This window comes from Agelaius phoeniceus, chromosome 1 (assembly GCF_051311805.1).
Source record: "Agelaius phoeniceus isolate bAgePho1 chromosome 1, bAgePho1.hap1, whole genome shotgun sequence".
NCBI classification, from domain to species: domain Eukaryota; kingdom Metazoa; phylum Chordata; class Aves; order Passeriformes; family Icteridae; genus Agelaius; species Agelaius phoeniceus.
Genome location: NC_135265.1, coordinates 108424303 through 108448558, shown reverse-complemented (window position 1 = coordinate 108448558; position 24256 = coordinate 108424303). Strand labels below are relative to the sequence as shown.

General features: G+C 41.9%; 1 protein-coding gene across 13 annotated transcripts in view; it reads left to right on the top strand.

Moving 5' to 3' along the window:
* KCTD1 (potassium channel tetramerization domain containing 1) overlaps positions 1–24256 on the top strand; it is a 101388-nt gene that overhangs the window by 62887 nt on the left and 14245 nt on the right. For 11 of the 13 annotated variants that reach the window (XM_077185082.1, XM_054632833.2, XM_054632920.2 and 8 more), the window contains one exon: positions 4694–4872. In XM_077185082.1, coding sequence (XP_077041197.1) covers positions 4709–4872 — 164 coding nt within the window. In that variant the 5' untranslated portion in view covers positions 4694–4708. Of the gene's footprint in view, positions 1–4113; positions 4238–4693; positions 4873–24256 lie in introns of those variants that run through there. The other 2 variants (XM_054632891.2, XR_013184010.1) reach the window with 2 other exon arrangements.

Here is a 24256-nt window from a genome sequence, read left to right as displayed (position 1 = left end):
ACACAGACTGACTTGATACTTTAGGATAAACTACTGCATGATTTTTCGCTCTAATGTCTAGAAGAGATAAGCTTGCCCTCACCTCCCTCAAAAAGTCCAAGGGAGTTAGAAATGTGTAAATTTGAGTTTTGATTTCTTTTCTTTCAGCAATAATAACTGCTGGGGCTTTGACAGGGAATATATTTGCTACTGAGTAGCATATACACTTCTGGTTGAGCTGGGCTGGCTTACAGGGAAGACATTGGCTAAAATAATTCCAGCCAGCAGTGTCTTGACCTGCAAAATAAAATGATCCTCACAGTCTGGTGAGTCAAGCAGACAGTTTGTACTTGAATGTCGGTCCTTCTGTGCCTGAGCTTGGCTTGTCTTGTGGTGGCATGGTTTTTGTCAAGGTTTCTGTCTTAAGAAGGGAACCAGGATGACTTTACTTGAGACCACAGAGTGTAAATAACACTTAGGACACCAATGCTAATATTTTGAGGGGAGGAGTAAGCCTCCCATCTCTTTGATTTTTGTACACTTAGCACATTGTAGTGACTCATGTTCTTCAGATATCTCCTATTCCTTCCACTTGCTGCCAGAACATTGACATGGTTCCTGTGTTATTGTCATTTGGAAGACCAGTTGCATGAGTGCACATCTCAGCCCTGCAGCTACTATGGTTTGTTTCAACCCAGGTGTAAAGGCTTACTCTTTAACAATGTTCTTGAGAGGAGCTGGGGAGAAGATGGTGTAGGAGAAAAGGCAGGGAGGGGAGGAGGGGTTTGTAAGCTCTTCTCCATGATCCTTGCCCCCCTTTGGTAGGAAGGCTTCTAAATTATACAGATTTTTGTAAATCCCAGGAGGAGCAGCTAAAGTACGGCTGCTTTTGCTTTTGTCGAGCCTACAGGAGGGCTTGCCTAGAGCAGAAAATGTGAAGCAGATTCAGATATACTCTAAAGACCTGTGCCTGTGAGCTGCTTGTTGTGGAAAGACTCCTTCAAGTATCAACAAGGAAGTAGAGGAGCCCCAAACTGTCCTAAGAGCAGTGCTTTTGTGTGCTAAACCAAAACTGAAAAGTTTTAGACAACCTAATGGCCTTTAGCCTGCCTAGCGCACAGATTTTGGCATTTTTGATTACATAGTTTCACTCATTCTGAGTGAAAGTGGGAACTAATTTTTTTGGAAAGTTGGAGGGGGAGGAAATTATCTGGATATTAATAATGATAAATGCTTTACAGGGTATTTGAAGTATTTTGGTCCATGGAACTCCTATAAAGCTGTATTTTCTGTTTTACTTAATTTTTTTTTTTTGTAGGATAAATAATAAAATGTTTGAGAAGGAAAGCTATGAAGGGTCAGCCTGTTGACAGGTCAGGAGGGTCACTGCCCATCCAGGCAGTGCAGGTGGTGGCCATGGTTTGTGCCCCACTCATGAACAAAGCTGATGCAGTTCCCAAGGCAGACAACAACTTCTGTGATCTCCTGTGTGGGAACAGCCGTGGCTGAGCTCTGAACCCGTTCCTGGGTTCATGTCTCACCTGCCTGACACCAGGAAAGGCTTCTGAAGGGCTTTTTGATTATTTTCATTGTCAGCTGTTCCAGATAGCTTGCTGGAGCCCACTGAGTTTTAATTTCTCTGACTCCTTTCTCTCCACCTGTAATTCTTGCTAAGGAATTGTATTTGTAATCACATTAGGTGGTGGAAACTTAGCTTACCAGCAGTGCTTTGTTTTAATTACATTTAACCAAAGCTTGTTCATTTCCACGTTTGCAATAATCCAACCCAAGCCATGTATTTCTTCAGAGACTGTTTGCCCCTGTGTTATCCTTTCCATAGCTGAACAATACAGTGATTTAACTAATGCAGTTATATAACTCTGATCTGTTAAATGCTGTACCCATTGGATGGTGATCTTCTGTGCTCTGACAGTTCTATTGAGTTGTGCCACATTGAAAAAATGGGAATTTTTCATGGACTTGCTTCTCTGAATCCCATTTTTGCTTTAGTTTCTCTGGGGCAACTGCAGTAGAAATACAATTGTTTAATTTCAAAGTATCTCCAAAATTATACTGAATGTTTTTATGCAGGGAAATGTGCTTTGTGGGCTAAGACTGGAGCAAGGTTAGCATTATTGTACTTAATATCAGCCACTGAGAAGAAGGACTTTGTTTCATGAGACACAATAAACACAGGTAACTTGAAGGGGAAACGTTGAAAAGGAGGAGGATGAAATAAAAGAGCAAAAGGTTTTACTATAAAGCATTTTTATTTCTTGGGAGTTTTGGTAGGTAAACTATGTAAATGGCAACTTGGTTATGACTTGGGTTTGGAAACTGGTTCCCTTTTCTTATGCTTTGTGGATACTTTTGCCTTTTAAAATGCCCACGGTCCTCCAACCTATCTCCCATCCTGGCAGTGATGTTTATACTACACATTCTTCTACTGTTTTGTGCAGCCAGTGCTATCACAGCTACACTGAATGAGGTTCCAGCCTAACTACAATATTAACCCTGCAAATCTGTTCATTTTCTCTCCAGCAGCCCCAGGCAGGGTATACAGGAGAATGTGTCCAATTGAAAAACTGTGACAGACTCGGTGGTGCTGCACTGTGCTAAATTGCAAGAGAGCTATGTTTTTTCTGCCAGAGAGGATCCTGTGAAGGGACATGCTGGTGTCCGTCTCGTACAAGTTACAGAATTTGGTTTTTGTTTTAGTCTCAACTTGCATTGATAATGTTATCTTTATTTTTGCCAAACTGTCTGCTTTTAAGTACTGGAATGTGTTCCTCAGACCTGCTGCTTTCCTCCTGCTAATCGTCCAATGCATGCTCCCCCCACCCCTAGTTTGTATCAGTCCTTGACTTCTTACTTTCACCTTTGTAGTTGTTGTTTTTAATTTTTTCTTCATTATTTTACTAAATACCGCTCTGCAGATCAGTAGCATCTTGGGTGGTGGTTGTACCACATAGCATTTATAGCAGACATTAGTTTTGCATAGCGTGTGTACCTTATTTTGTCTGGACTTGTCTTCTTTGCGCTGCAGGCACCTCCTCCAGCAATTTTAGTGATTAAGCCTGGTATTTCTGCAGATTTATATTAACTTCTGCTTATAAAGAAAGAGAAGAAACCCAACCCTTCCCTCTCCCCCAACATCTAAACTAGATGTTTTTCTCCATTCCCTTAGTTTTTATCAGTATTAGACCGAAGCTTGCTTTTGTGTATGAAAGAAAATTAGTTAAGTACCTTGTGGTTTATAGATGCCTTTTGTTACACACTATTCGGATTTATCGTGCAACGCTGGCCTGTAAATCATTTCAGCCAGACGATTACCTGGCTCACGTTGCCTTTGTGATTTGAGCCCTTGAGCAGCCATGAAAAATGGAGAAACGCTGGTTTTTGGGGACGGCGGACTTGGCTGGTCCGAGCGCCCCGTGACTCTCTCTGATGGCCGCGCTCCGCTTTGCTGAGGTTTGCTGCCTGGCTCCGAGGAGATGTTTACAAGGAATACATTACTCTGTGCAGCTGAAAGACGGTGTTGAAAGAACAAAGGGAGTTTTGTGATGAAGTGTATCTGACTTTTCGCTGCTTTGCTTACCTTTTAAATGTAAAACTCGGTCATTTGCAAGGGCTTTTAGTTCTCAGGGCATCCCTATAAGATTCCACCCCGCGTGGATCTGTCCTTCAGTCGAAAGCGGCGTTGTCTCAAAACCGCTCTCGAGAACGCATTTCTATTTTAATCCCAACTTTGCCTGCCGCCTGCCTTCCTGGCTCCAGCTCACCGCCCTGCCCTGCCCTGCCCTTCCCTGCCCCGCCCGCAGCGCGCAGGCGGCCGCCGCTCGCTCCGCGCCGCTGCTGCAGCGCTCCCAAAGTTGGTTCATCAGCGGAGCATCGGCTCCGCTCCGCGCTGCTGCTGCGCTCCCATTGCCGCGGCTCAAAGTTGGCTTCATCAGCGGAGCATCGGCTCCGCTCCGCGCTGCTGCAGCGCTCCCAAAGTTGGCTTCATCCGCGGAGCATCGGCTCCCGCTCCGCGCTCAGCCCGGGGAGCCGCTCAGACCTGCAGCCTATGCGCGGCACGCCGGGGCAGCTGTCGCCATACGTATAACTTTTAAATGGAAAATGTCTTTCTCAAAGGCTGTCGATGTCCAGTGGTCTGCAGTCCATGAGCAGTTGACTAGTCCAGGTGTTTCTGCTTCTGTTCCTGTGCTATGTGAATTGGGAATTCAAGAGAAGAGTGTGCAGGATGGAGGAGTTGAGGGTTTGTATTCCTGTTCTGGTGGTACGGCAGTGACGGAAGGCTTGGTTGGGAAGGAACAGAAAGTCTACCTGGGGTTGTCTCAGTTGAGAAAAATATTGTTCTCAGTCTTTTTGTCTGTACCTCTTTCTGTCAGTGCTTTCATCAGCTCTTAAAAATAAGAATGACCCTTTTTGTTGGTATGGATTGAGTGTCGCGAATAGTGTTCAGGAAAAACTTGGTTTTGAATGTGATTTCTTCTTTGTGGGTTCTATCAGTGCGTTTTGCCCCACTCATTTAAAATGTAGCCATTTCAAACTCTCGGAGCTGGATTCATTTTAAAAACTGCCGAATATTTGTCTGTGCTTTACTAAGATAAAAGTCATAATCTGAGGCTATGAGACAGTCCTATTGATTCAAGACTGGGGGTTTCTGTAAGGTTTTTAAGGAGATCATTAACCCAGGTCTATCTTTTCACAGGACAGTCGGCCCAATATGTCAAGACCTCTGATTACTAGATCCCCTGCATCTCCATTGAACAATCAAGGCATCCCCACTCCAGCACAGCTCACAAAATCCAACGCACCAGTTCACATTGATGTGGGTGGGCACATGTATACCAGCAGCTTGGCCACGCTTACAAAATATCCCGATTCCAGGTAACTTTAAAAAGCTTCTTCTGCATGTCTTTGGCAAACTCCTTTTCTTTCTTTTCGTGCTTGGACGTCCTGGGGCTGTCTCAGAATGATGAATTTAGCTGCTTTTGTTTCAAAATTAAATTAGCTTTCTTTGTTAGTAGGCAGTTAGAGACTGACTTTTGTTTCCCTGCTCCACTGTGTTCCTGACAAATGGCACTTCTGCAAATCCTGATGTGTGTGTACTAAAACAAAGCTAGGAGAAAAGAGCACTTACTTTCTACTACCTAGGATTCTGGGTTTGTGCCAGGGCACCCATGCTGTGGTTTGTTACATACAAAAACTGTAGTGATACTGCATTTAATCCCAATGGTGGGGGTGTTGGAGTATTTGTTTTGTTTCTTTTGGAACAGTAACCGCTCTCCTGTGCTGTCAACACGCCATCTCAGATGTGTCACTTGAGGCAAAGGCAAGGTTGAATGAAATAAACTCCAGGACAGTATTAACTGAATACTTTTAGGACTTTTCAAATAATTGGGCTCTTAACTCTCATATACCTTTTGAATGAAGTATTTGTGACTCTGGTAGCTCACTGGTATTAAGCAGTCAGAGAACTGCTGCATATGTGAGCAAAGGGTGCCTGTAGAGTAGCTAAAACAAGAGTGCATCTCTGAGAAATCTAGAGTGCATTTAGCAGTGTGTGTGGGCATTGCCTGGTGGTGCTGGCAGACAAGCAGTGCAGTGGTACTGTAACTCTAAGGGTTGGTCATGAGACAGCAAGAAGTCATTGTGTCCACAGTATGAATCTATACCTTGCCCTTTGCTGCCCAGTCCTGCTCCAGAGGGCAGGCAGTGCTCCCATTGTGTTCTCTCCAGTCTGAGGGGGGAGATTTTCAGTTTCTTGATCCCACAGCTCTGACCCACCTTTTCAAAGGGCACAAAGCCCACTTCATGGGATGTGACTTGGTTCAAAGCCTGGGTTTCACTTGATGCTGCTGCCTCTGCATTGCCAGCTCACAGTGTTGGGTGGGCTGAAGCAGTGCTCCTGACAGGGCTGGAGGAAGAGAGCCCTACACACAGCGAGGCACATGGCCTTTCTTGAGATAGTCTCCTCAGGGAAACCCGGCAGAGGGGAGCAAAAGAAGCCATGCCAGAGCCTGGGTCTGCCAGGAGAGATTGAAGAAATGTCTGGGAAAATTTGAGCTGTTCTTAGAAAACCAAATCTGTTCTTTTGGGGTTTTTTTTAGAAGTTTCTTGTGTTCAGCTCCTAGTAGTTGTGATGACTTCGTGGGTTTTTTGGTTGTTGGAGCAGTGATGGTGTCTGACACTGTTGTGTGCGCAGAATGAGAGGCTGCTGCTTCTGTTTTCATGTCAAATTCACAGAGAGAGTGTATTACTTCAAGTGAAGAAACACTAAAATGTCATTCAAAAATGTGTCTGGTGGCAGTGGAATTTAAGCTTAATGTATTCTGTGCTCAATTGAGCCATTGTAGCACTTGAAAGTGAAAGCTATGCCTGTAGTATCAAAGCCAGTTTAATAAATTAAACATTTTAAAAGCTCTTCAAACATAATTTAAAGAAAACCCAAACTCTGAGTTATAGTCATTCTGCTTCAAGTCGTTCTGACATGTGTTTGTGTTTCAGTTCTGACAGTGTCTTTTGAACCTCTTGATGAGTGAATATTTCCAGTGTAGCTGTTAGAACCTGGAATTCCCAGCCACTTCCAGAACTTGAGAGATTTTTTTTAACATTAGCAGCTTCAAAAGAGCAATTACTATACTCGTTTGAATGTCAAGACAATGACATGAAGCAATATGCCTGTAATCATGATATAGTTGTTTGGGTTTTGTCTGAGATTTTGCCAGGAGGTTTTTTTCCAGTGGAGGGCTGGGATGTATATACGTGTGTATATATATCTGTACATACTTATATAGAGTGAGTGCTAGGTAAAAATTACCCAGTAATATTTAGACATTAATACAAATTGTTTCTTGAAGCCTGACCTGGTCAGTTCCATATCTAGCTAGACTCTAACTTCATTACTCACAAGGTTTTTGTCAACATTGCTTGTATGTTTCTTTTTCTGCCAATATCACATGTGTGAATGATATCAAAACTAAGGAAGGTCTCATAGATATTTTTGGGCCAGTTGAAACCTCCTGAGACTTACTGTTATATGAAGTATTGTCTATGAAAAATAAGGTCTTGATTATCTTGCCTGAAAGAGCACTGCTCCAGGGATGAGTCAAAGCATCAGTTACAGGCTCCAGCATGTAACAGGTTGAGACATGAAAGTCATTAGGTTTCTGACTCGTATTACATGTAGTCTAAGGGCCAGAAGCCTAAAATGAACCTTTCATCTGTGGGCCAGGTACCAGAGTCATCTTTCTTTGTGAGATTGAAAGGGTGATATTCAAACCAGCAGCTCTGGAGTCACTCTGACTTGCTGGTGTGAGGGAGACCTATTCTGATGGAGCAGTCTCTGCTTTGGAGCAAGTGCACTCTTCCTTCTCCTTTTGGAGTCAATAGCCCTCATCTAGTACCTCGCTGTTTTCTTCTTCTTGGACAGTAGAGTACGAATTGGAAAGAGTACTTTAAAAAAGAGAAAAAGAGTTTCTTAAATGATATCAGGTAAAGACTTGTAGCTTGAAGGGATCATTTTCCATAATTCTTCTGTTAGGTTCCCCAGCCTGGTTTGTGCCTTGACATGTAAAATGCCTACTGACAGATGCCTTTTCATCCCTCCAAAGAAACCTTGGTGTGACTGTAAAAGTGTCTTGCTACTGTTGCTGGATCCCTGCTCTTTGCTTTGGAAAGACAATTGTGGGTTTCTCTCAAATGCTCTTGTGCTTGAAGAAGCCAAAGAATCAGAACCAATCTATGTTTTGGGCAAAAGCTGATTCAGTGAAGCAATCTGACAGACAAGCAGCTTATCTAATGGATGGTTTGAATTGAGTAATCATAGAATTATAAATTCTGAAGCTAAAATAATGCTTAAAAAAGCTCTCAAAATTAATTTTAAAATCTAGTAGCATATAATTTCAAAGAGCCCAGTTATAATCTAGACTAGGGAGAACCTATTGTTTTCACAAGGAAAACTCAAATGCTTCAAACATGGTCTCATGAAGCTCAGTAATACAATTTGCCAGACTTAGGCTTTGGGAAGAAGCCTAAGTTTGAATCAGCCTGTCTACCAAGAAGACCTAATGTGAGGTCTCTCTGCTGAAATAAATTGCAATTTTTTTTTTAAGTGTGAGGAGGGAGCAGGTATGCAGCCATCTATGTAGCTCTCTCCACTGAGACCATAGACCTTGGTGCATTCAGCCCTGCACAGATTGTACAACCTTTGGTTTACTTGAAGTTACCAGATCTTCAGGTTGGTATCTGGCAACAGTCAGCTATCTGCTAAAGATTTGGGTGTACAAATTTTTTTTAAAAAATTGCTTGGTTTTTGAAAATAAAGGGTTTTTTTTCCACAGCCCAGGGAAAAAATTATTCCAGGAAAGAAGGATCCAAGACGAGGGTCTGCTAAAGGAGCTTTTCTCCCCCAAGAGCTCAGGCACATGCATGCAGTGCCATTGTTCCCTGTGGTCACCAAAAAGCTTGAGGAGAACAGGTTGAGGTATTAGGTTTATGATTATAGGAGAGGAAGCACTGGCTGGTTAGCTCTGATACTTTAACCCAAGCAGCCTACTCTCCTTCCAGTGCATGATCATCTTGCAGCAGGATCGAGCCCTTTGCTTGGAGTCAGCATTCCTACATCTCTCAGCCTAAATGCTGTCTGCATGGCATCTACCAGAAGTTATTGTGTACCAGGCTGAGACAACCTCAACTGAATATCCGAGCTGAATGGGAAGATGTTGAACTTTGATCATACAAGCATCAGCTGTCTGATATCTCTGATATCAGCAATATCAGCAGTATTGTATATCTTGTATGTTCAAAGCATCTGAACTTTTAATTAGGTCTGTCCAAGTCATCTGGTACAAATATTTGCATAATGCCATGGCATTGGATTGCCACATCACATATTCCCACCACAGAATGGGAAAAAAATCACTTAAAACCTTGTATATAACTCTGTAGAACCTTTTGGAGTATCTGTTTGTGTTGCTACATCTCCCATCTTGAGTTGCTCCCTGCATATGAAGATGGATTCTTCTTATACAGTATTTCACAATCCTTCCATATTTCTGCCCAGGGCAATTTCAGGTTTTCATATGAACCAATCCATTCGTGTCCCAGTTTTCTTACCCAATCTTCACTCTCAGCCCTCAGGGAAATTAAATTTCACACACTTGGATCCAGTTAGGACACTGGCATTTTTTTTTTTTATTGGTAAGGGTTTCTTTTGCATCAAGAGCACAGAATTACTTAGGAGAATGCCCAGACTGTCCTTGGCCTTTTTTTGACAGTTTGCAAGAAAGACTTATCCTTCACAATTTGTGTAGGTAGAGTTCCAAGGCTGTGCTGTGAATCAGGCAGCACTGCTTGGAAGAAGAGCACTGCTTGGCAGTTTCTGCTATCAGTCCTCAGGTCCAAAACAAACTGACATGGCCCTTAGCTCAAACTCCTGCAAACTGAAGCACCATGCTGTAGGAGACCTGCTGAGGTGAGGGTGCTCTGCACTTTGCATGGGCCTCCCTCTGTAGCAGCTCCATGAAAGCAGCCCTGTCACAAGTTTCGTGCTGACCTTGGAAAGTACTTCTCAAACTGCTCTAAGTTGTGCTAAATTTGAAGAAATACAAAATTTTCTAACTAATGAGCATTTGGTGATTTGGGTTTTTAAAGGAAAAATGAGAGAGTGGGTGTTACTGCATCTTTATTTTCACCTTCCTTATTTGGATTTATCTTCCTGAGAGGAACATCTCTATCTGTAGCTTTCTAGAATAGCAACATCAAGGGCAAGCTTCTGTGAAAGAGCAACCTTCTGTGAAAGTTTTCAGTATTGCTGTAACCAGCTTTGTCTGCTGTATTAGAATGAATGGTCCAGGTCACAGCTTTTTAATGTTTTGTAACATTCCTGGCAGGAGGGAAAGAGGCAGAAGAAGTTGGCAGAGGGTCAGTTCAGTCTTTGTTATCTATCCTGTCTAACTCATCTCGTTATTCACCTTTTATATTTCATCACTTGATTGCTGCATGGTCTTGTGGCAAGGAAAAGTGAGGGCTTGGGATAGGGAAATACATTGACTCTCACTGACCTGTTCTGTGACCCAAGATAACTGATTTAACTTTGAGCTTCACTTGCTTCCTACCAAGGTTAACAAAAAAGCAATTTGTAGAGTGCTTTGGGATGATGATTGAAAGTGTAAAAGATTACTATCTCTAAGCATAAATATTTATAGATCCAGTAACTGAGATAGAGGTTGATGATGTTGGTATCATCAGTAACATGTATTAATAAAAAATTAACTGTTGATTCATGAGGACCAGACTGAACACAGTCAGGCAGTACAGTTGTGTTGGTTGGTGTAACCACATACACAGACTTGGAAAGAAAATGGAGACAGAATTGTGAATGATACTGTGGTTCATGCCTATTTAAAGAAATTCAGAGAATTTGCACAACTGATATTTTAAAGAGAGCTCTCTTGCAACACACATCTGTCAATAAAGAGCTCGGAGGGGTATTTTCTGGTCCTGGCTGAACCAAGATTAATTGTAGCTCTAGGTATGTATATTGAACTTAGGGTATATATTGACCTCATTTTGCCTCAATTAATGATCACCACAGGTCAGTCATCACTGTTGCCTCAGTAGAAGTAAATATTTTTCAAATTGTAGTCCTGTAAAACGTTTAATTTGCAAGGTCAGCAAGTTGCTGCTGTTGCTTGTGGCTGGTGACTGGTGAAAGAAATGGCACCATCAGATTAGCAGGTTCTCACATCATGTGGTCAGTAACTGCTGGTGAGTCATCACTGAAAGGGGCCACAAATTGGTGTCTGTCTTCTTGTTCTAAATGTCAGTAAAAGTGAGCTTATGTGTATTTACTTGTAGGGTAAAAAGCAGTGTCCTGTACTTGTTCAATGCTTTTGCACTTAAATCTGTAAAATGACAGTAAAATCAAGATAGTGGATTGTTGGAGAGCTCTTTGCATATATGCAGAGCCAGGGAAAGTAGATGTGCAGACTTGATGCTACAGGGGTTTGTTACATGCTTGTTCTGGCTGCCTGGCTATGACAGTGAATAAGGAAATATGTTCAGAGGAATAAGTGTCTACATTCAGGAGTGTTAGAAAGCTAAAAACTTCAGCTCCTTATTTCTGAGGCTAGTAATCCTCAGAAGTAACAATCATTTTTTTCTTGAGGGGAAAGAAGAAAATCCATAGCCATATAATCAGTGTAGGCATTCTTTTGCCAGTTGGCTTGTGTGGGTTTGTAGGGATTGGATCAGCCTGTAAGTCCAGCAGAGGGGAGGTTGTCAATAACTAGTTTAAGGGCCTGTGCTTTGAGAAATCATTTGATTGCAAAGGCTGCTTGGAATCCTTGGTGGATGGAAATTTGTGGATGGGAACCTTACAACTTTTGTATTTTTCTGCCCAATAGCATGGTTTCACAAGCTAGACTGAAGGCACCCAAGCAGTATTTCTCACTCTGCCTGACCAATACCTGGGAAGATAAAACAATTTTCTGAGTCTCTGGGTCTCGCAGACCTAATAAGAAAAAATCCCATTAGAAACTGAGGTAGCACTGAAGTATTCTGCTTATTGGTCACTTCTCATAGGGCCCAGGTTTGAGCCATGATCATGAGGTTCGGTGGTTTGTTTTGCCTTTTGCTGTACTTACAGCAGGTACAGGTTCCTGATGGCAAGGAGTATGTTAGCACAAGGTTTTCATTCTGCTCCCACATAAACTGTTTGTACTTCATTGGTCTTTCATAAATTGCAATGTAGTTGCTAAGCAAATTGGCATCTAGTACATACATAATTGCAGAAGCAAATACATTTGGCTTCCAGTTTTGCCGTCAACACCCGGCCACCTCTTGGGTGTGTTTGAAGCTTTAGGATATAGATTCCAACTTCTGGCTTACTTCTTTCTGGTGATGATCAGCCTTCTGGCTGGGTTTCATGTATACAAGTATGCTTGCCATTTGGGGATGTATTTGCAGAGGTTGCATAGGAAATGGTGAAAACTGCTCAGGACTGAATGGTTATCTGCAGTCATTTAAATGCAAATAAGGCACAAATGCCGTGTTGGCCAAGGGAATGTCACCAGTTCCTGTTATGTGAACTTTTCCTCTAACTCAACCAGTCTGCAATTTATTCAAATATCATAACCAGACAAGTGTCATCTGGCAAGCTTTATTCTCCTTTTGTCTTTTGTTCTCAACCTTTTTTTTTGCCTTTGTCTACACCATGCAAGATGTTGATGTCTGACTCTTGCCTTTCAGTATCTTTTTTTCTGTCCCTGTTCTGCTCTGAGCATTGGCCCTACTTCTGTCAACTGAAGTCCCTCATTGCTTTGTCTTAATTTCTTTTTTATACACACTTTTTTATTTCTGTTGGAAGGAGTCAGAGCTCACAGAGGTCCCAAGTGATCTTTACCTGACCAGATCAAAGCACATTGCTGGCTTACTTGTCCTTTTCCCCCCACACATGTATGGTTTTCTGGCTCTTGTTAATAGTGAGCTGTCTTAGAGTAGGTAAGCAACCAGCATGTTTTAAGGATATCTCAGATACTGCTTTTGCTCTTAGTGACATCAGTTCAGGGGTGTCTCTGAGACTCATTCACATTGATTCCTTTCACTGAGTCTTTAAATCAGTAATCAAATAACTGGTTTCTAGCCCTGATGTGTGCATTACCTTGGGTCTGTAGGACTCTTCCAGCACAGCTGCAGCTCTCTGCAGAAAATGTGGGCACTTTTCTAGGCATTTTCAAGGCACTTTCTGCCTGCTGAGAACCAATGGGCTTCTGTAACCGTTTGAAAGCATTATAAGCTGACCTTGTAGCTGCTACTTGTGGACTGCTTTGTAGGGACATGCCTTTAGGAGAGCAGTGGGCTCACAGTCACTTTGCTATCCAGTCCTTCCTCCGTGCAGCGCCGTGTGTGCAGACACTTGGGTAGCTCAGGTGCTCAAAGCAATATAGCGCGACGCTCCACCTGGACTCGTTTTTCCTGCTTCCAGCAAACTCAGCTGTGCCACGTCTGGTACCCAAGCTAATTACTGAAGACCTATCTTTGCAATGTCTTCACGCTGCTGCATTTTGCAGAACAGGCATTTGGTGATGGAGAGCAACACTGGCAATTCAGTTTCTGTGAATCAAAAACTTTCTGTTTGCAAAGGATTAAAAGAGGTAAAGGGGGAGAGTAACAGAAAGATGAAAGGGTGTGTTTAGAAGGTGAGACAGTTGCACAAAGCAGTGTTAAATGCAATGGGATATGCTTCTGCAGTTTAGCAATTTAGAAAGATAAATTCTACCTCCTAGACCACAATGGGGTTTTCTTGATAAAATGTGAGAAGCCTGTCAATCAAATGGTAGACATAATTGTTCTTTAAGTGACCTATTAACATCCCATTCCTTTTAATTAAAAATTGTATTTTAAGTTCTCGTTCAGGCCATATTTGAACGGTAAAAACTCTTTCCACATGAGGCGTGTTGCAGGTGAAAGGCTGTCACAAGCTGTGTGACACATGCAAAACAGGAGTGATTGAAGTCCCAGTGCAGCAACATGTGGCTTGCCTTTGGCTCCCTGCTGACACAGAGGGAGATGGAGGGATAAGCAGTATCTCACAGAACCACACCCAAACCCTTTGCATTCCTTGCCTAAGAAATTGCTTGTAGTTGCTTATTGTGGCATAGAAAGTTATAATATGCAGCATTTGCCATAAGTGTGTCACTTCAGAGCAAATGATGGATTATGTCCTTCCACACCCCAAAAGTTGTTCTTTGTTCTGCAATTAAAAAATAAATGTTGCAATGTTGAATTGGAAATATTTTGTGCCGTACAATAAATTTGTTTTGTTAGGTTGCCTGGGTGTAATTGCAGCAATGTCACTGCATTAAACCTGTGTCATGGGGTAATGGTTTCCTGCCCCTACGCCAGTGCCAAGCACTGCTTTGCTTAGCAGCTCTATTGCTGTTTTTCTCTGTCAGCCCCTGTGATTATTTTGCTTCTGTGAAACTTTTTTTCCTATTTTGTTCCATGCACACTATAAATTATAGTTCTGTTCGAGTGCTAACCACAAATCCCAAACAGTGGGAAGCTCTGCCATGCCAGAGTGGCTCAGCTGGGAGCTGGTTTTAGGTTTGCCCAAACTTGTCAGTGATAGGAGGGGAAGAAGGTGCTCCAAACTGTGATGGTCTGCTGGGCCCCTTCTACCCATCTGAAAATTGATCCCTCTTAAACAGTTTAGAGGACCCTCGGGGTCTTGCAGCTTACATAAAAAATGAAAGCCCTTCCTGTCTTAGAGCAGTGCAAGCAGTCAATACAAAAGAGAAAAATGATCTTTTAAGTGTATCCCACTGAATCCATTATCTCGAGGGCCCGTGCTTGATGCTTCATCAAAACATCATCGTCCTGGTGATACATGGGGGAGAGGGTGAGGGGGCATTCGGGGGATTTCAGAGAAAATGCTGCAGGTACTCTCAGTGCCACAGGACAGGCTAAATGTGATACAAGCCAGAAAATGAGAGCTGCAGAAAAACTGATGTGTTCCTCCTTATAACGTACTGAATTTTGCATATTTGAAAAGCAAATCTTTCAGGAAAAGTTTTGAGTGTTTCTTTTGTGGTAAGAAAGTCCTTTTAGGTGGCTTGTATGGTAATGTCTTTGCTTTCAATGAGAACATAAATTTGCAGGGTTTTTTTTTTTCTTTTCATTACAATGATAAAGAAAATAAAGGACCAAATAAAAACCAGTGTTTGTACCATGACTACCTTCTAGCCTTGTGGTGGGAAGTAGTGATAGGGTTGAACTGCTCTATCATTACCTCAATTGGTGTTGGATTTCTGGTTCTTGTGAGCAAGTGTCAGGACTGTTAGTTTTTAAATGCTGAAGTTTTAAAAATCTTTGCATGTCTGTACTAATGATTCATATGTTTTTCTTAGACTAGCATGAAAGGAAAATCATTGATTTCTGTTGCTCTGAGTTTGAAGTATTTATAGCAGCACAGTGGAGTTTTTTACCAGATTACAGGGGTAGGAGCCAATCTTTTGCCATCAGTGTTTGCTTACTGGAAATAGTAAGAATATTGCTCTTTTGCTGGATTATAAGCAGTAAAACAGAAGAACTGGAATTTGTTTTCAATAACCAGTAGCATCAGTAATTCAGAAATACTATTTTCAGAAATACTATATAAAGGTGTTTTTTGGAAGACAGAACAACAAAGAAGCACTATTTCTGAATGTAACTGAGCTGTCAAACACACATCCTTTGGGGTGTCCTCCATTTCCTTTGGTGAAAGGCTAGCTTAAATAAACTGAGCAGTAGGCAGTGGGTGTGTGCCTTTGCACAACAACATACACCCAGGTGCTTTGTTGGCCAGGGTGATCCCAAAGGCAGAGCGCTGTCAACATTCCTAATTGGTTATTACCCAATAACACACACCCTCCAGTGTCTTGGGACTACAAAACACTTTTTACCTAGCCTTCCTACATGAATAATGAAGCACTTCAAATATTCATCCAATTATACTCAGCCTCTCTCTTGGCTAAGGATTGCCAAATGCAATTGGACATACTTCTAACATAGAATTTCAGGCTATATCTATGTTGGAAGGGTTTAGTCTTAATTCTTGACTTCTGGGGAGAGATTAGATATCACCAGGATGGTAATTTCTCCAGCCTCAAAATCTATTGTTTATTCACTTTTGCTATGAAATTCTAGTTTACTAGTGGTGTAATGTGGGAGTTTTAGAAATATTTTTTTCATTTTATACTTGGAGCTTGTCACATGAAACTGCTCATGTTTGTTTGAAACAATGAGATGTTTTGCTTTTTCTCCAAGTGCTGTGGCTACAGCTGCACAGGATTGAAGTTGCCATAAAGCATGTGAAAAGCAGTTAATGGTTACTTTCAAACATGTAAGCTATATTTATATTCATCTTATATTTTTTCTGAATATTTTGCTGCCCAGCACAATTGATTCCTGATGTGCCAGTGGCTGACTTTTAAATACGTTTTTCTCGTGCCTTGCTAACATTTTCAAAAACAATGTCCTTATCCTTTGCAGAATATTAAGGCTTAATTTTGCTTTACTGGCTTCTCCTGTGTATGAGCTCCCCTGAGTGATAATCTTCCCTCTGGCCTTTCAAAACCTGATGAGGGTGGTGCTCTGCTCATGGCAGCTTCCAGCCCTGCTGCAGTAATGCCATAGGGAGCCACTCTGGCTCCATCATGCTGCCACAGAGAAAAGCCCAGTGTCCATCGTTGCATGTGTAGGGAAGTGGTGACAAATGTTATTCTAGGCAGATACAAGCTGTCAAAACAGTGGCAGGAAGGATACCTGCCTGCTTATTTCCCCTTTGGAAGAGCTTATGGGAAAGGAGAAAAACTGCTGCTTTTCTGTAGCTAAAGCATATTTGGAGGCTCCACTTTTCATCAGACATTCTCATTTTCCCAGTTCTAATATTGCAGTCTCATAAAGCTGGGCCTTGGGCCATGCCTCTCATACTGGCCTTCTCTTGCTTAGTAGCTAACCTCGATAAACTCATCAGCAGAGCTACAATTGCACTTTCCCACTTCCACTTTGGATTAATGGTGTAGCTGAATGGATGCTGCTCTCCAGACCACAGAGGTCTGATTCTAGGTGAGCGTTTAATTCCCCTCTTGGGAAATAGAAATAAAAGCCCTAATCAGGTATGTTTCATGCTTCTCTCTTGGGTAGGCTCAACAAAATGAAGGATGAAAAAGATGCTATTGGAAGTTGCTGCTGTCTGCTATCATTACAAGGCATAAAGCGCTGGTTTTAAAATAGAAACAACTGGTATGGGTGCAACTTTCAATTGTGTTTAGTTTCCATGTGTGTCAGTTTATTATTTCCTATTAAAATGCAAAGTAGTTCAATCAGAGGCATAAGCCCTTCTTCCTTTTGTTTATTAATGAAATCCTGGAACCATGATAAACATGAATGGCCCTGGAAGTGATGAAGAACTTATAACAGGTTTGGTACCGTGTAAAAACGTAAAGCTGGCAGTGCAGTTCCTATTCAGACAGGAAAAATGAGTCATGTTGATCTGCAAACCTGAACCTGAGCCTGCAGAAATTCTGCTGGGCTGTGCTAGGCTGTTTCACATTGGGACAGCTCATCTGCAGCTCTTCTGGGAGTATTTCTTCAAATAATCCTTTCTGTTGCTATGAAGGACCACAGAAAGGGTTCTGTCCCTTGACCTTGCCTGCCAGAATATTTTTCTTTGCAGTGTGCTTCCACTGGGGAAGGTGATGAAAGTTTTATCAGTTGGAAAGTGCCGAGGTTGTAGACAGAACAAAATAAATGGAGTGAGGTCCCAAAAAAGCAGTCAGTGAAATCTAGTCCTAATAAAGGTCAAGTTTGTTGTAGCATGTTGCTGACTAAATGCACATCCATCATAACAGAGTTTATTTTCCTCACTGATGTCCTAATATTATTCTGCCGTAGTAACAAAATATTGGCAGTGGTAGGGCAGGTAGTGTGGAGGGAGTTGATGCCCCTGCTCTGAATTGACTCCACATGCTTCAGCCAGCAAGTATGTGCTGCTGTCAGCTCTCCCTGCTTCAGAGCTGAGGTGAAGCTCCTTCTTTGTCATGTCTGAATTTCTATTTCTAATAAATAATAAGCCAGTGATGTGCTCCCAAAATTAGACGTGGAATTTAATTTTGCCTGTGTTCACAGACCATGAGGTGCAAACATGCTGTGTCTGACTTCAGTCCTGCAAAGTAGCCTGAGCTGCTGTCCACAGTCACATGCTGGCTGTTTCTGTGCCCCTCAGTATTTGTTTAGAAGAGGATTTTCCTCGAAGATCAACCAACTCTTGAAGCAGAGTTTTGTCATCTGTTGTGAGGCTCAGTTCTTTGTAAACACTTCTCAGGGATCCCTGCAAAGCTGTTGCTGCCTTTGTGTTACCCCTGTGAGTGTGTCAGACTTGTTCTTCACTGCAGCATAAATCCCTGGGGCAGATCTCTGCCAGAGGTCTTCTGACATCAAAGCACACGGATGGTGCTTGGTGGCAATTAGAGGCAGCAGAGATGGATTATGTGCCTGCACCCACTGTGGCTGGAGCTCTGGGTGGGCTGCAGGATTCAGGGATGGAGTGGGCACAGCTGCTGAGCAGTAGGGCTTGGGGAAAGCATCTGATTCGAGGGGCAGCTGCAAGCAAATGAGCCCTGTGCTCTTGCTGCTCTTGTTGAATGTGCTGCTGCAGTACCAGTGGTGATACAAGAGCCCAGTCTGACCTCAGGTGCCTTCTCCCTCCTGTTAAAACCCATCATGGTGCTCAGCAGCAGGTTCTGCCTTCTGCTGGACAACTGGGCAGCCCAGGTCCATTTTGCCTCCTGTCATTACTTGTGGGTAGTCATCTTGTGGTATACACTGAGGGAAGAAAAGCTGTGCAAAAGTGAGGGGGCAAGAACTGTACTAACAACTTCCATCACTGACTGTGAGGTTAAAACAAATAAATACAGACTCTTGTGCATAGGGTGGTTAGCAATATTTAATTTGATGGTCTGACTTCCTAGTTAAAGTTGGTTGTTTTAACACATTATCTTTCTCCAGACTTCTTCCTTTCATGGTGCTAATTGGCTTTTGCCTGCCACGAAAAGAGGAGGTTTTTAGGAAGGTAATGGAAAATAATCAAAATCAAACTATAGCCCCAAACTGTTTGTTGCAACACCAGTGGCTTTTGGAGAGATGGGGCTTTGATGAAACAGTGCAGCTCTTGATTACTCTAAACTATTTTCAGTCTTCTGCAACTTTCGATAACGTGGTTCTGTAGATCTCCTGTAAAGATAGCAGAAAACAATTTATATCTATGCCTTGGGGAGAGGAAAGAGAAAAAAAAATCAGAAATCTACCAAGACACCTGGATTTCTGCGAAATTAAAATTTTATTACATTCACATACAGAGCAAAAAGCATTGGTATTAACTAAGTAGTACACATGTGGAGGGAATAATGCAAGGTGGTTGTAAGGTGTTTGATTGTCAACAGAGGGGAGGAGAATTTTCTGGAACAGTTTTTTGTTCCCAAAAATGTCTGTATTGGAACTTGCATTGTTCTAAAAAACTGTAGGTTTGAAATTCAGTATTTTTCTCAGTAAATTCTTAGCTGTTTTTTCTTCTTGTTGTTAAGGAAATCCTTGTCTTTTGGTATACGCAACCCTGTTCATTCTTGATCAGTTTTTTTTTTTTTCAGTATTAGTGCAAGCTGCAACTTAATTTATTGATAAGAGGGTTGTGTGGTGTTACTAGCATCTGGGGAAAAGGGCAGATGCAGTATGGAGAGACCCTTAGGAAATGGTTCTTTTTTTGCTTCCATTGTTCCAAGTGTAGCTATATTTTCCTCTTTTTAGAGAAAAGCCTCACAGTTAAGTGAATGAAATAATGAAAACCTACAAACTCAAGCAGTAGTCTGCTTCATCAGCAGCATATTTCTATTAGTTCAAAAGCAGTGCTCAGCTTAATAGGCATCTTCTTGTTTACTAGCAGCGTGGAACCACGCCAGGAAGATTTTCACTGTTGGGTTGTGCTGGTTTCCACCAGGAAGATCACAACGGATGTAGGACATACATCCTCACTGCTGTAAATCCTCCAGACTGATGGAGTTAAGCTTGTTTGAGTGTTTCTCCACAGACCATTTCCCACCTGCATTCAGCATTTGTTAATAGCTGCATGACAGAGCTGTTGCAATCTTTGGGGTGCATGATCACTGCTGCGGTGGTGCACAAGGTGTGCGTGCATGAGAGCCAGCCCCGTGTGGGTGGGCTGCCCTCCACGGCAGTGTCTGTCTGTCCTTGGGCTGTAGCTTGATTCTACAGTCAGCTCACCTCAACACCCTGCTGAAACACTTGAGGCTGACTGCCTGCATTTAGGAAGCAGGGCTCCTAAATTTGACTTTGGATGTCACTCCTCTGTATTCCTGTATTCCTGTAGTGCAGCTGTAGCTCAGGAGTAAGCTAGGACCAGTCAGCTCCTCTGTGTGAGAGTAACCTGACCTGCTGGGTAAAAGAACTCTTAAATTTAAAATGTTGCAAATTCCTGTACAATTTAGGAGCACTACAGACTTTTGCTCTGAATTTAATATCATATAAATTTTTAATTTTTTATTTAATAGAGCCTGACTTTTTAAGAATTGAAATGAGTGTCTAGGAAGAATGTTAGATTTTGTTTAATTTGGTACAGTTAGTTTCTGGTCATTTTTGTGAGTGGGATACACTCACTTTGACATGGGAAGCTAATGCCTGTGCAGTTTCTGCTTGGACTCTGTGGCTGCTCCAGCAGGGCACAAGCCTGCAGTAGTGTCCCTGTGCCATCACCCAGCACTTTGGGATGCCCTAGAGTATCTCAAGTGGCAACAGGCAGCTGAATCACATCCTGGATGTTGTTTATTAAAGGAACCGTGTTGTAACCTTTATTTTGTCATGTGGTATTTTTGCAGATTTTGCTTTCTACAGTTACGGCATCTGTTTTCACATCCATGGATTAATTATTCCTTGCACCACTAGTTTATGGGGCTGTATTGCTTCTGTGCTGTGTCTCACTTCTCTTCCTTTCTCCTCTTTCTGCCTCCTCCACAGGATTGCATCTGACCTACTGTTGGGTTTGGTATGGCTGCAGGGATGATTACACCATGGCAGCCTCTAATTTAATAAACAATAAAGCCACTGTTTTGTATATGTAAAGTTTGTCAATGGAAATAATGTTATCTGTGTGTTTTTTTATCACCCCACCACCAGCAAAATGTTCAGGTGTGGCTTTGGCATTTCTAACCTGTGCAATAAGCATTATTTATTGCTCAGAGCCACTGTCTAAGATGTTTTAGGTGGACTTTCCTGTCCTCTTAACTGATTAGCACACAGGTTCTGTATGAACTGATTTGGTTAATGGTGTGATTTTTCTAGTTACTGAAGTGCATAAATCACTGCAACCTCTAGCATGGAAGCGATTAAACATGGAAATGCATGGGAATGAGTTGTACGGGTATAAACACGTTTCTCTATGTAGACACTTGTATGTGTCCACATGAGGAATCACAGCAATGTAATTGTACTGGATGTGAGTTAATCAAGAAAAGAGCAGTGTATGGTCCTGTGTTTCCCATATTTAATTCTGTGCTCATAACACCCCCTTCTTCCTTGCCTCTGTTGTGTATGCTTTTATGCTATATGGATTGCCCTTCTAGAAGAATTTGTAATCTAGGATGTTAGTCTAAAAGTAATGCTTTCTGTCTAGGGAGAGAAATCTCTGAGCAGGTGGGCTAAGTAAGCAAGGGAAAACACTAATATTTGAAGTATAATAAATGTGCTATTGGTAGATGGCCTTGCAGCTTCTCTCATTGCAATTAAAGTAAGCTTTATAGGAAAAGAGCCTTATTTGGACAGCCAGGGTAACCTTTGCAGTTTTCATAGTATATGTGTAATAATATTATATCTGCAATACATTTGCCTGCCTCTGTGCAGAGAGATGTGTTGCTTATTTACTAAACATGTCATCAGCATCTCCTGTTCCTCCTGAGTTCAGCATGTGTCCCTTGGGCTGTATTTTCTACCTGTTACTTGAGTCCTGTTCTGAAGAGTCATTCTTGTGTGCTTTCTTCACAACGTTCCTTAGTCTGGTCCCTTCTTGCTTCACTCAAAGGAGCTTAAAAATTAAGGCAGGTGTGCTTACTGGTAGCATCACAGAGGAAATCTGGCACATGCTTGGACAGAGTCCATTTTTCTAGGTCAGCCCCCATCTACTTTACCCATTTTCCCTTCCTGCAGTCCCTTCCTCATCCATTAGAGCTCCAGCAGATAAAGCAGGGGTCCCATGGGCAGCAGCCTGCTAGGCTGTAGAACCCTGGCTTCTACCTGGCTTGGGTGCCAAGTTCAGGGTGCTGTGAGAAAGACTGGATCATTAAAATCTAAAGTCTAAAATCCTTCACACAAAGGGAGGTTTGCAAATGTGACTTGCAGGAGCATCTCTAATATCTGACATACCTTAACTTGTGAAGCTTGTTTTGACTACCTTAACAGTGTTCTTTTCACATGCGTTTTTTTTTTCCTTTGTCTATTTGTGTAGGGATTTTAAAAAGCAGACTGAACATCTTTTCCACCTTCCCTGGCAAATTTGTCACCTGATAGTCCAAGCCCTAGCTCAGCAGCAGGGTTGGGACCTGGTAATGTGTTTTACAGGCTTCTGCTGCACAAGCTAACAGCAGCAAATTGTTGTCCTCTGCGTGAACCATGCTTCCAAAGGATGTTGCAAAGTTTGTGTGTGACTTTCATGGGTATTTATTGAAAGCAGAAGAGTGAGGATGTTTGGGAATACTTCATTCCTTCATTCTGGTCTCTGGAGGGTGGTGTTTCCTGGGGACACAGGCACAAACATAGTTAAGACACAGACATCTAAAAGTTTTAGAAGTGCTTTGTCTCTCTGAATTTTATTCATTAATGGGAAGCTTTTACTTAGGCTTTAATGCAGTAGTGGCCTCTTTCTCTCTCTCAGGAAGCAATTCCTGTAGAATCCCCCACAGAGCACACAGAGGTTAATTGTGCAGTCTCCTGCTTTTATGGGCTGCAATGAAGAAGGAGCTTGTGCAACTCTTGCAAAGGGAAAGGCAAGTGTGTTCTTGTCTTGTCTATGGAAACGCGCTGTCCTTTCTCTTAGAGAAGGCAGCAGTTAACAAAACAACATAGATGTGATTTCTGGCTAAGTAGTCAAAGTTGTGAAGATCTTGGAAAGCTTAATTCATTATGGTTTCATTGCCATGTTTGTAATTTATACAGAAAGAGGTTCCAGGCATGTGAGAGTGATGCCAGGTTCTCAAAGTAACATCCTGGAAAGGGGCAGAATTAGCAACACCTTACTGATTCTACAAAGCATATACATGCTGTAGTGGGATCTCTATTGGGTTTGGATCCAGAACTTCTTTTGCCATTACTTTTCTAAGGAATTTCATGGAGAAACTTGGAGTGTTTCCTGATTTCCAGTGATTCGTATGTGGAATTTTGATGCTGAGTCTTCTCAAGGATACAGAGGAAATACTGAGAACAAGTAGTGGTTTGAATGAAATTCATGAAAGCTGAGGGGCAAACTTGATGTACAAAGGAATACATCAAAGGATTTCCCCTATTCTGAGAAGGTTTTTTGTTGGTTGTTTGGTTTTTCTTTATCATGAGTTTTGAAAGGGAAATGGCTCTGGTAGTTTTTTCCAAGCTGCTTTAATGGTGTCCTCTCTTTGTGGAGTCTGCATGAACAGGTTTATCAACAGGGATTTGAGGATGGGTATTGTTAACCATCATTTTATTAAAAAAAAAAAAAAAAAAAAAAAAAAACAACTTGACAGCCTCAGTTGGAGGCTGAGTTGAAACTGATATATTTTTTGCTTTTTACTTAAATGTGATCCTAAGACACAAGTTCTACTTTTTTATTTTGCTGCCTGTGAAGGAGCTCAGTGTTCTGAATATATAGATTATCATGGCCTTTGGGATGTTGTGCATCCACCAGTTTACCTACTTTCTGGCTTTTGGTATTGAATGATAAACACTCCTGTTCTGCTCCTATCCTCCATTATCTGCACCCACAGCCAACCTGACCATCTTAAACATGATTAAAATATAATTCAAAAGTTATTAGCTAATTATGACGCAAAGTACTTAATTTGCCATTGCACCCTAATAACTTAAAGGTACTCCTGATAGCTCAGTAATAACCATATCATAAGCAAAAGGACACGGTTGCTACTAACTTAATAGGCAGCTTCCCTCAAGATAAAACAAATAACATACCTCAATGAAATCGGATTCAAGCTTAGTAAAATCATCTTGGCAAGCAAAGAGAGTGTTTGTTAATTTTTCTGTGAAATGTTATCATTGCCAAGAAAAGTTGGTTACAAAAAACAGAGATGGCAAAAGTATTTGCATGAATAATTGATTTAACATTTCATTGGTTTAAGTGATTTTAGGAAAAGTGGTTTTGATATGCTCTGGAAAACTAGAAAGTTTTTAAGGACTTATTTGCAAGATACCAAACGCTTTAGGAGATGTGGGGCTTAAAGGCTTGTAGACTGTTCTTCAGTATATCCAGTGCATGCACAAGCCTAAAAAGAAAGAAAAGTAGAGACGGCATTTTAAAAGGCTAAAATCCTGGTGCTGTGGCTATGGTCTCTGGGTGTGCAGGGAAGCCCATGTGTGTAGCTCCTTATTGCCTGATGTCCTCACAAATACCTCGAGCAAATTGCCCCCTGTGATGAGAGGGATGATGGCAGGTATCTGCAGCCTCCTGCCCTGCTCTGAG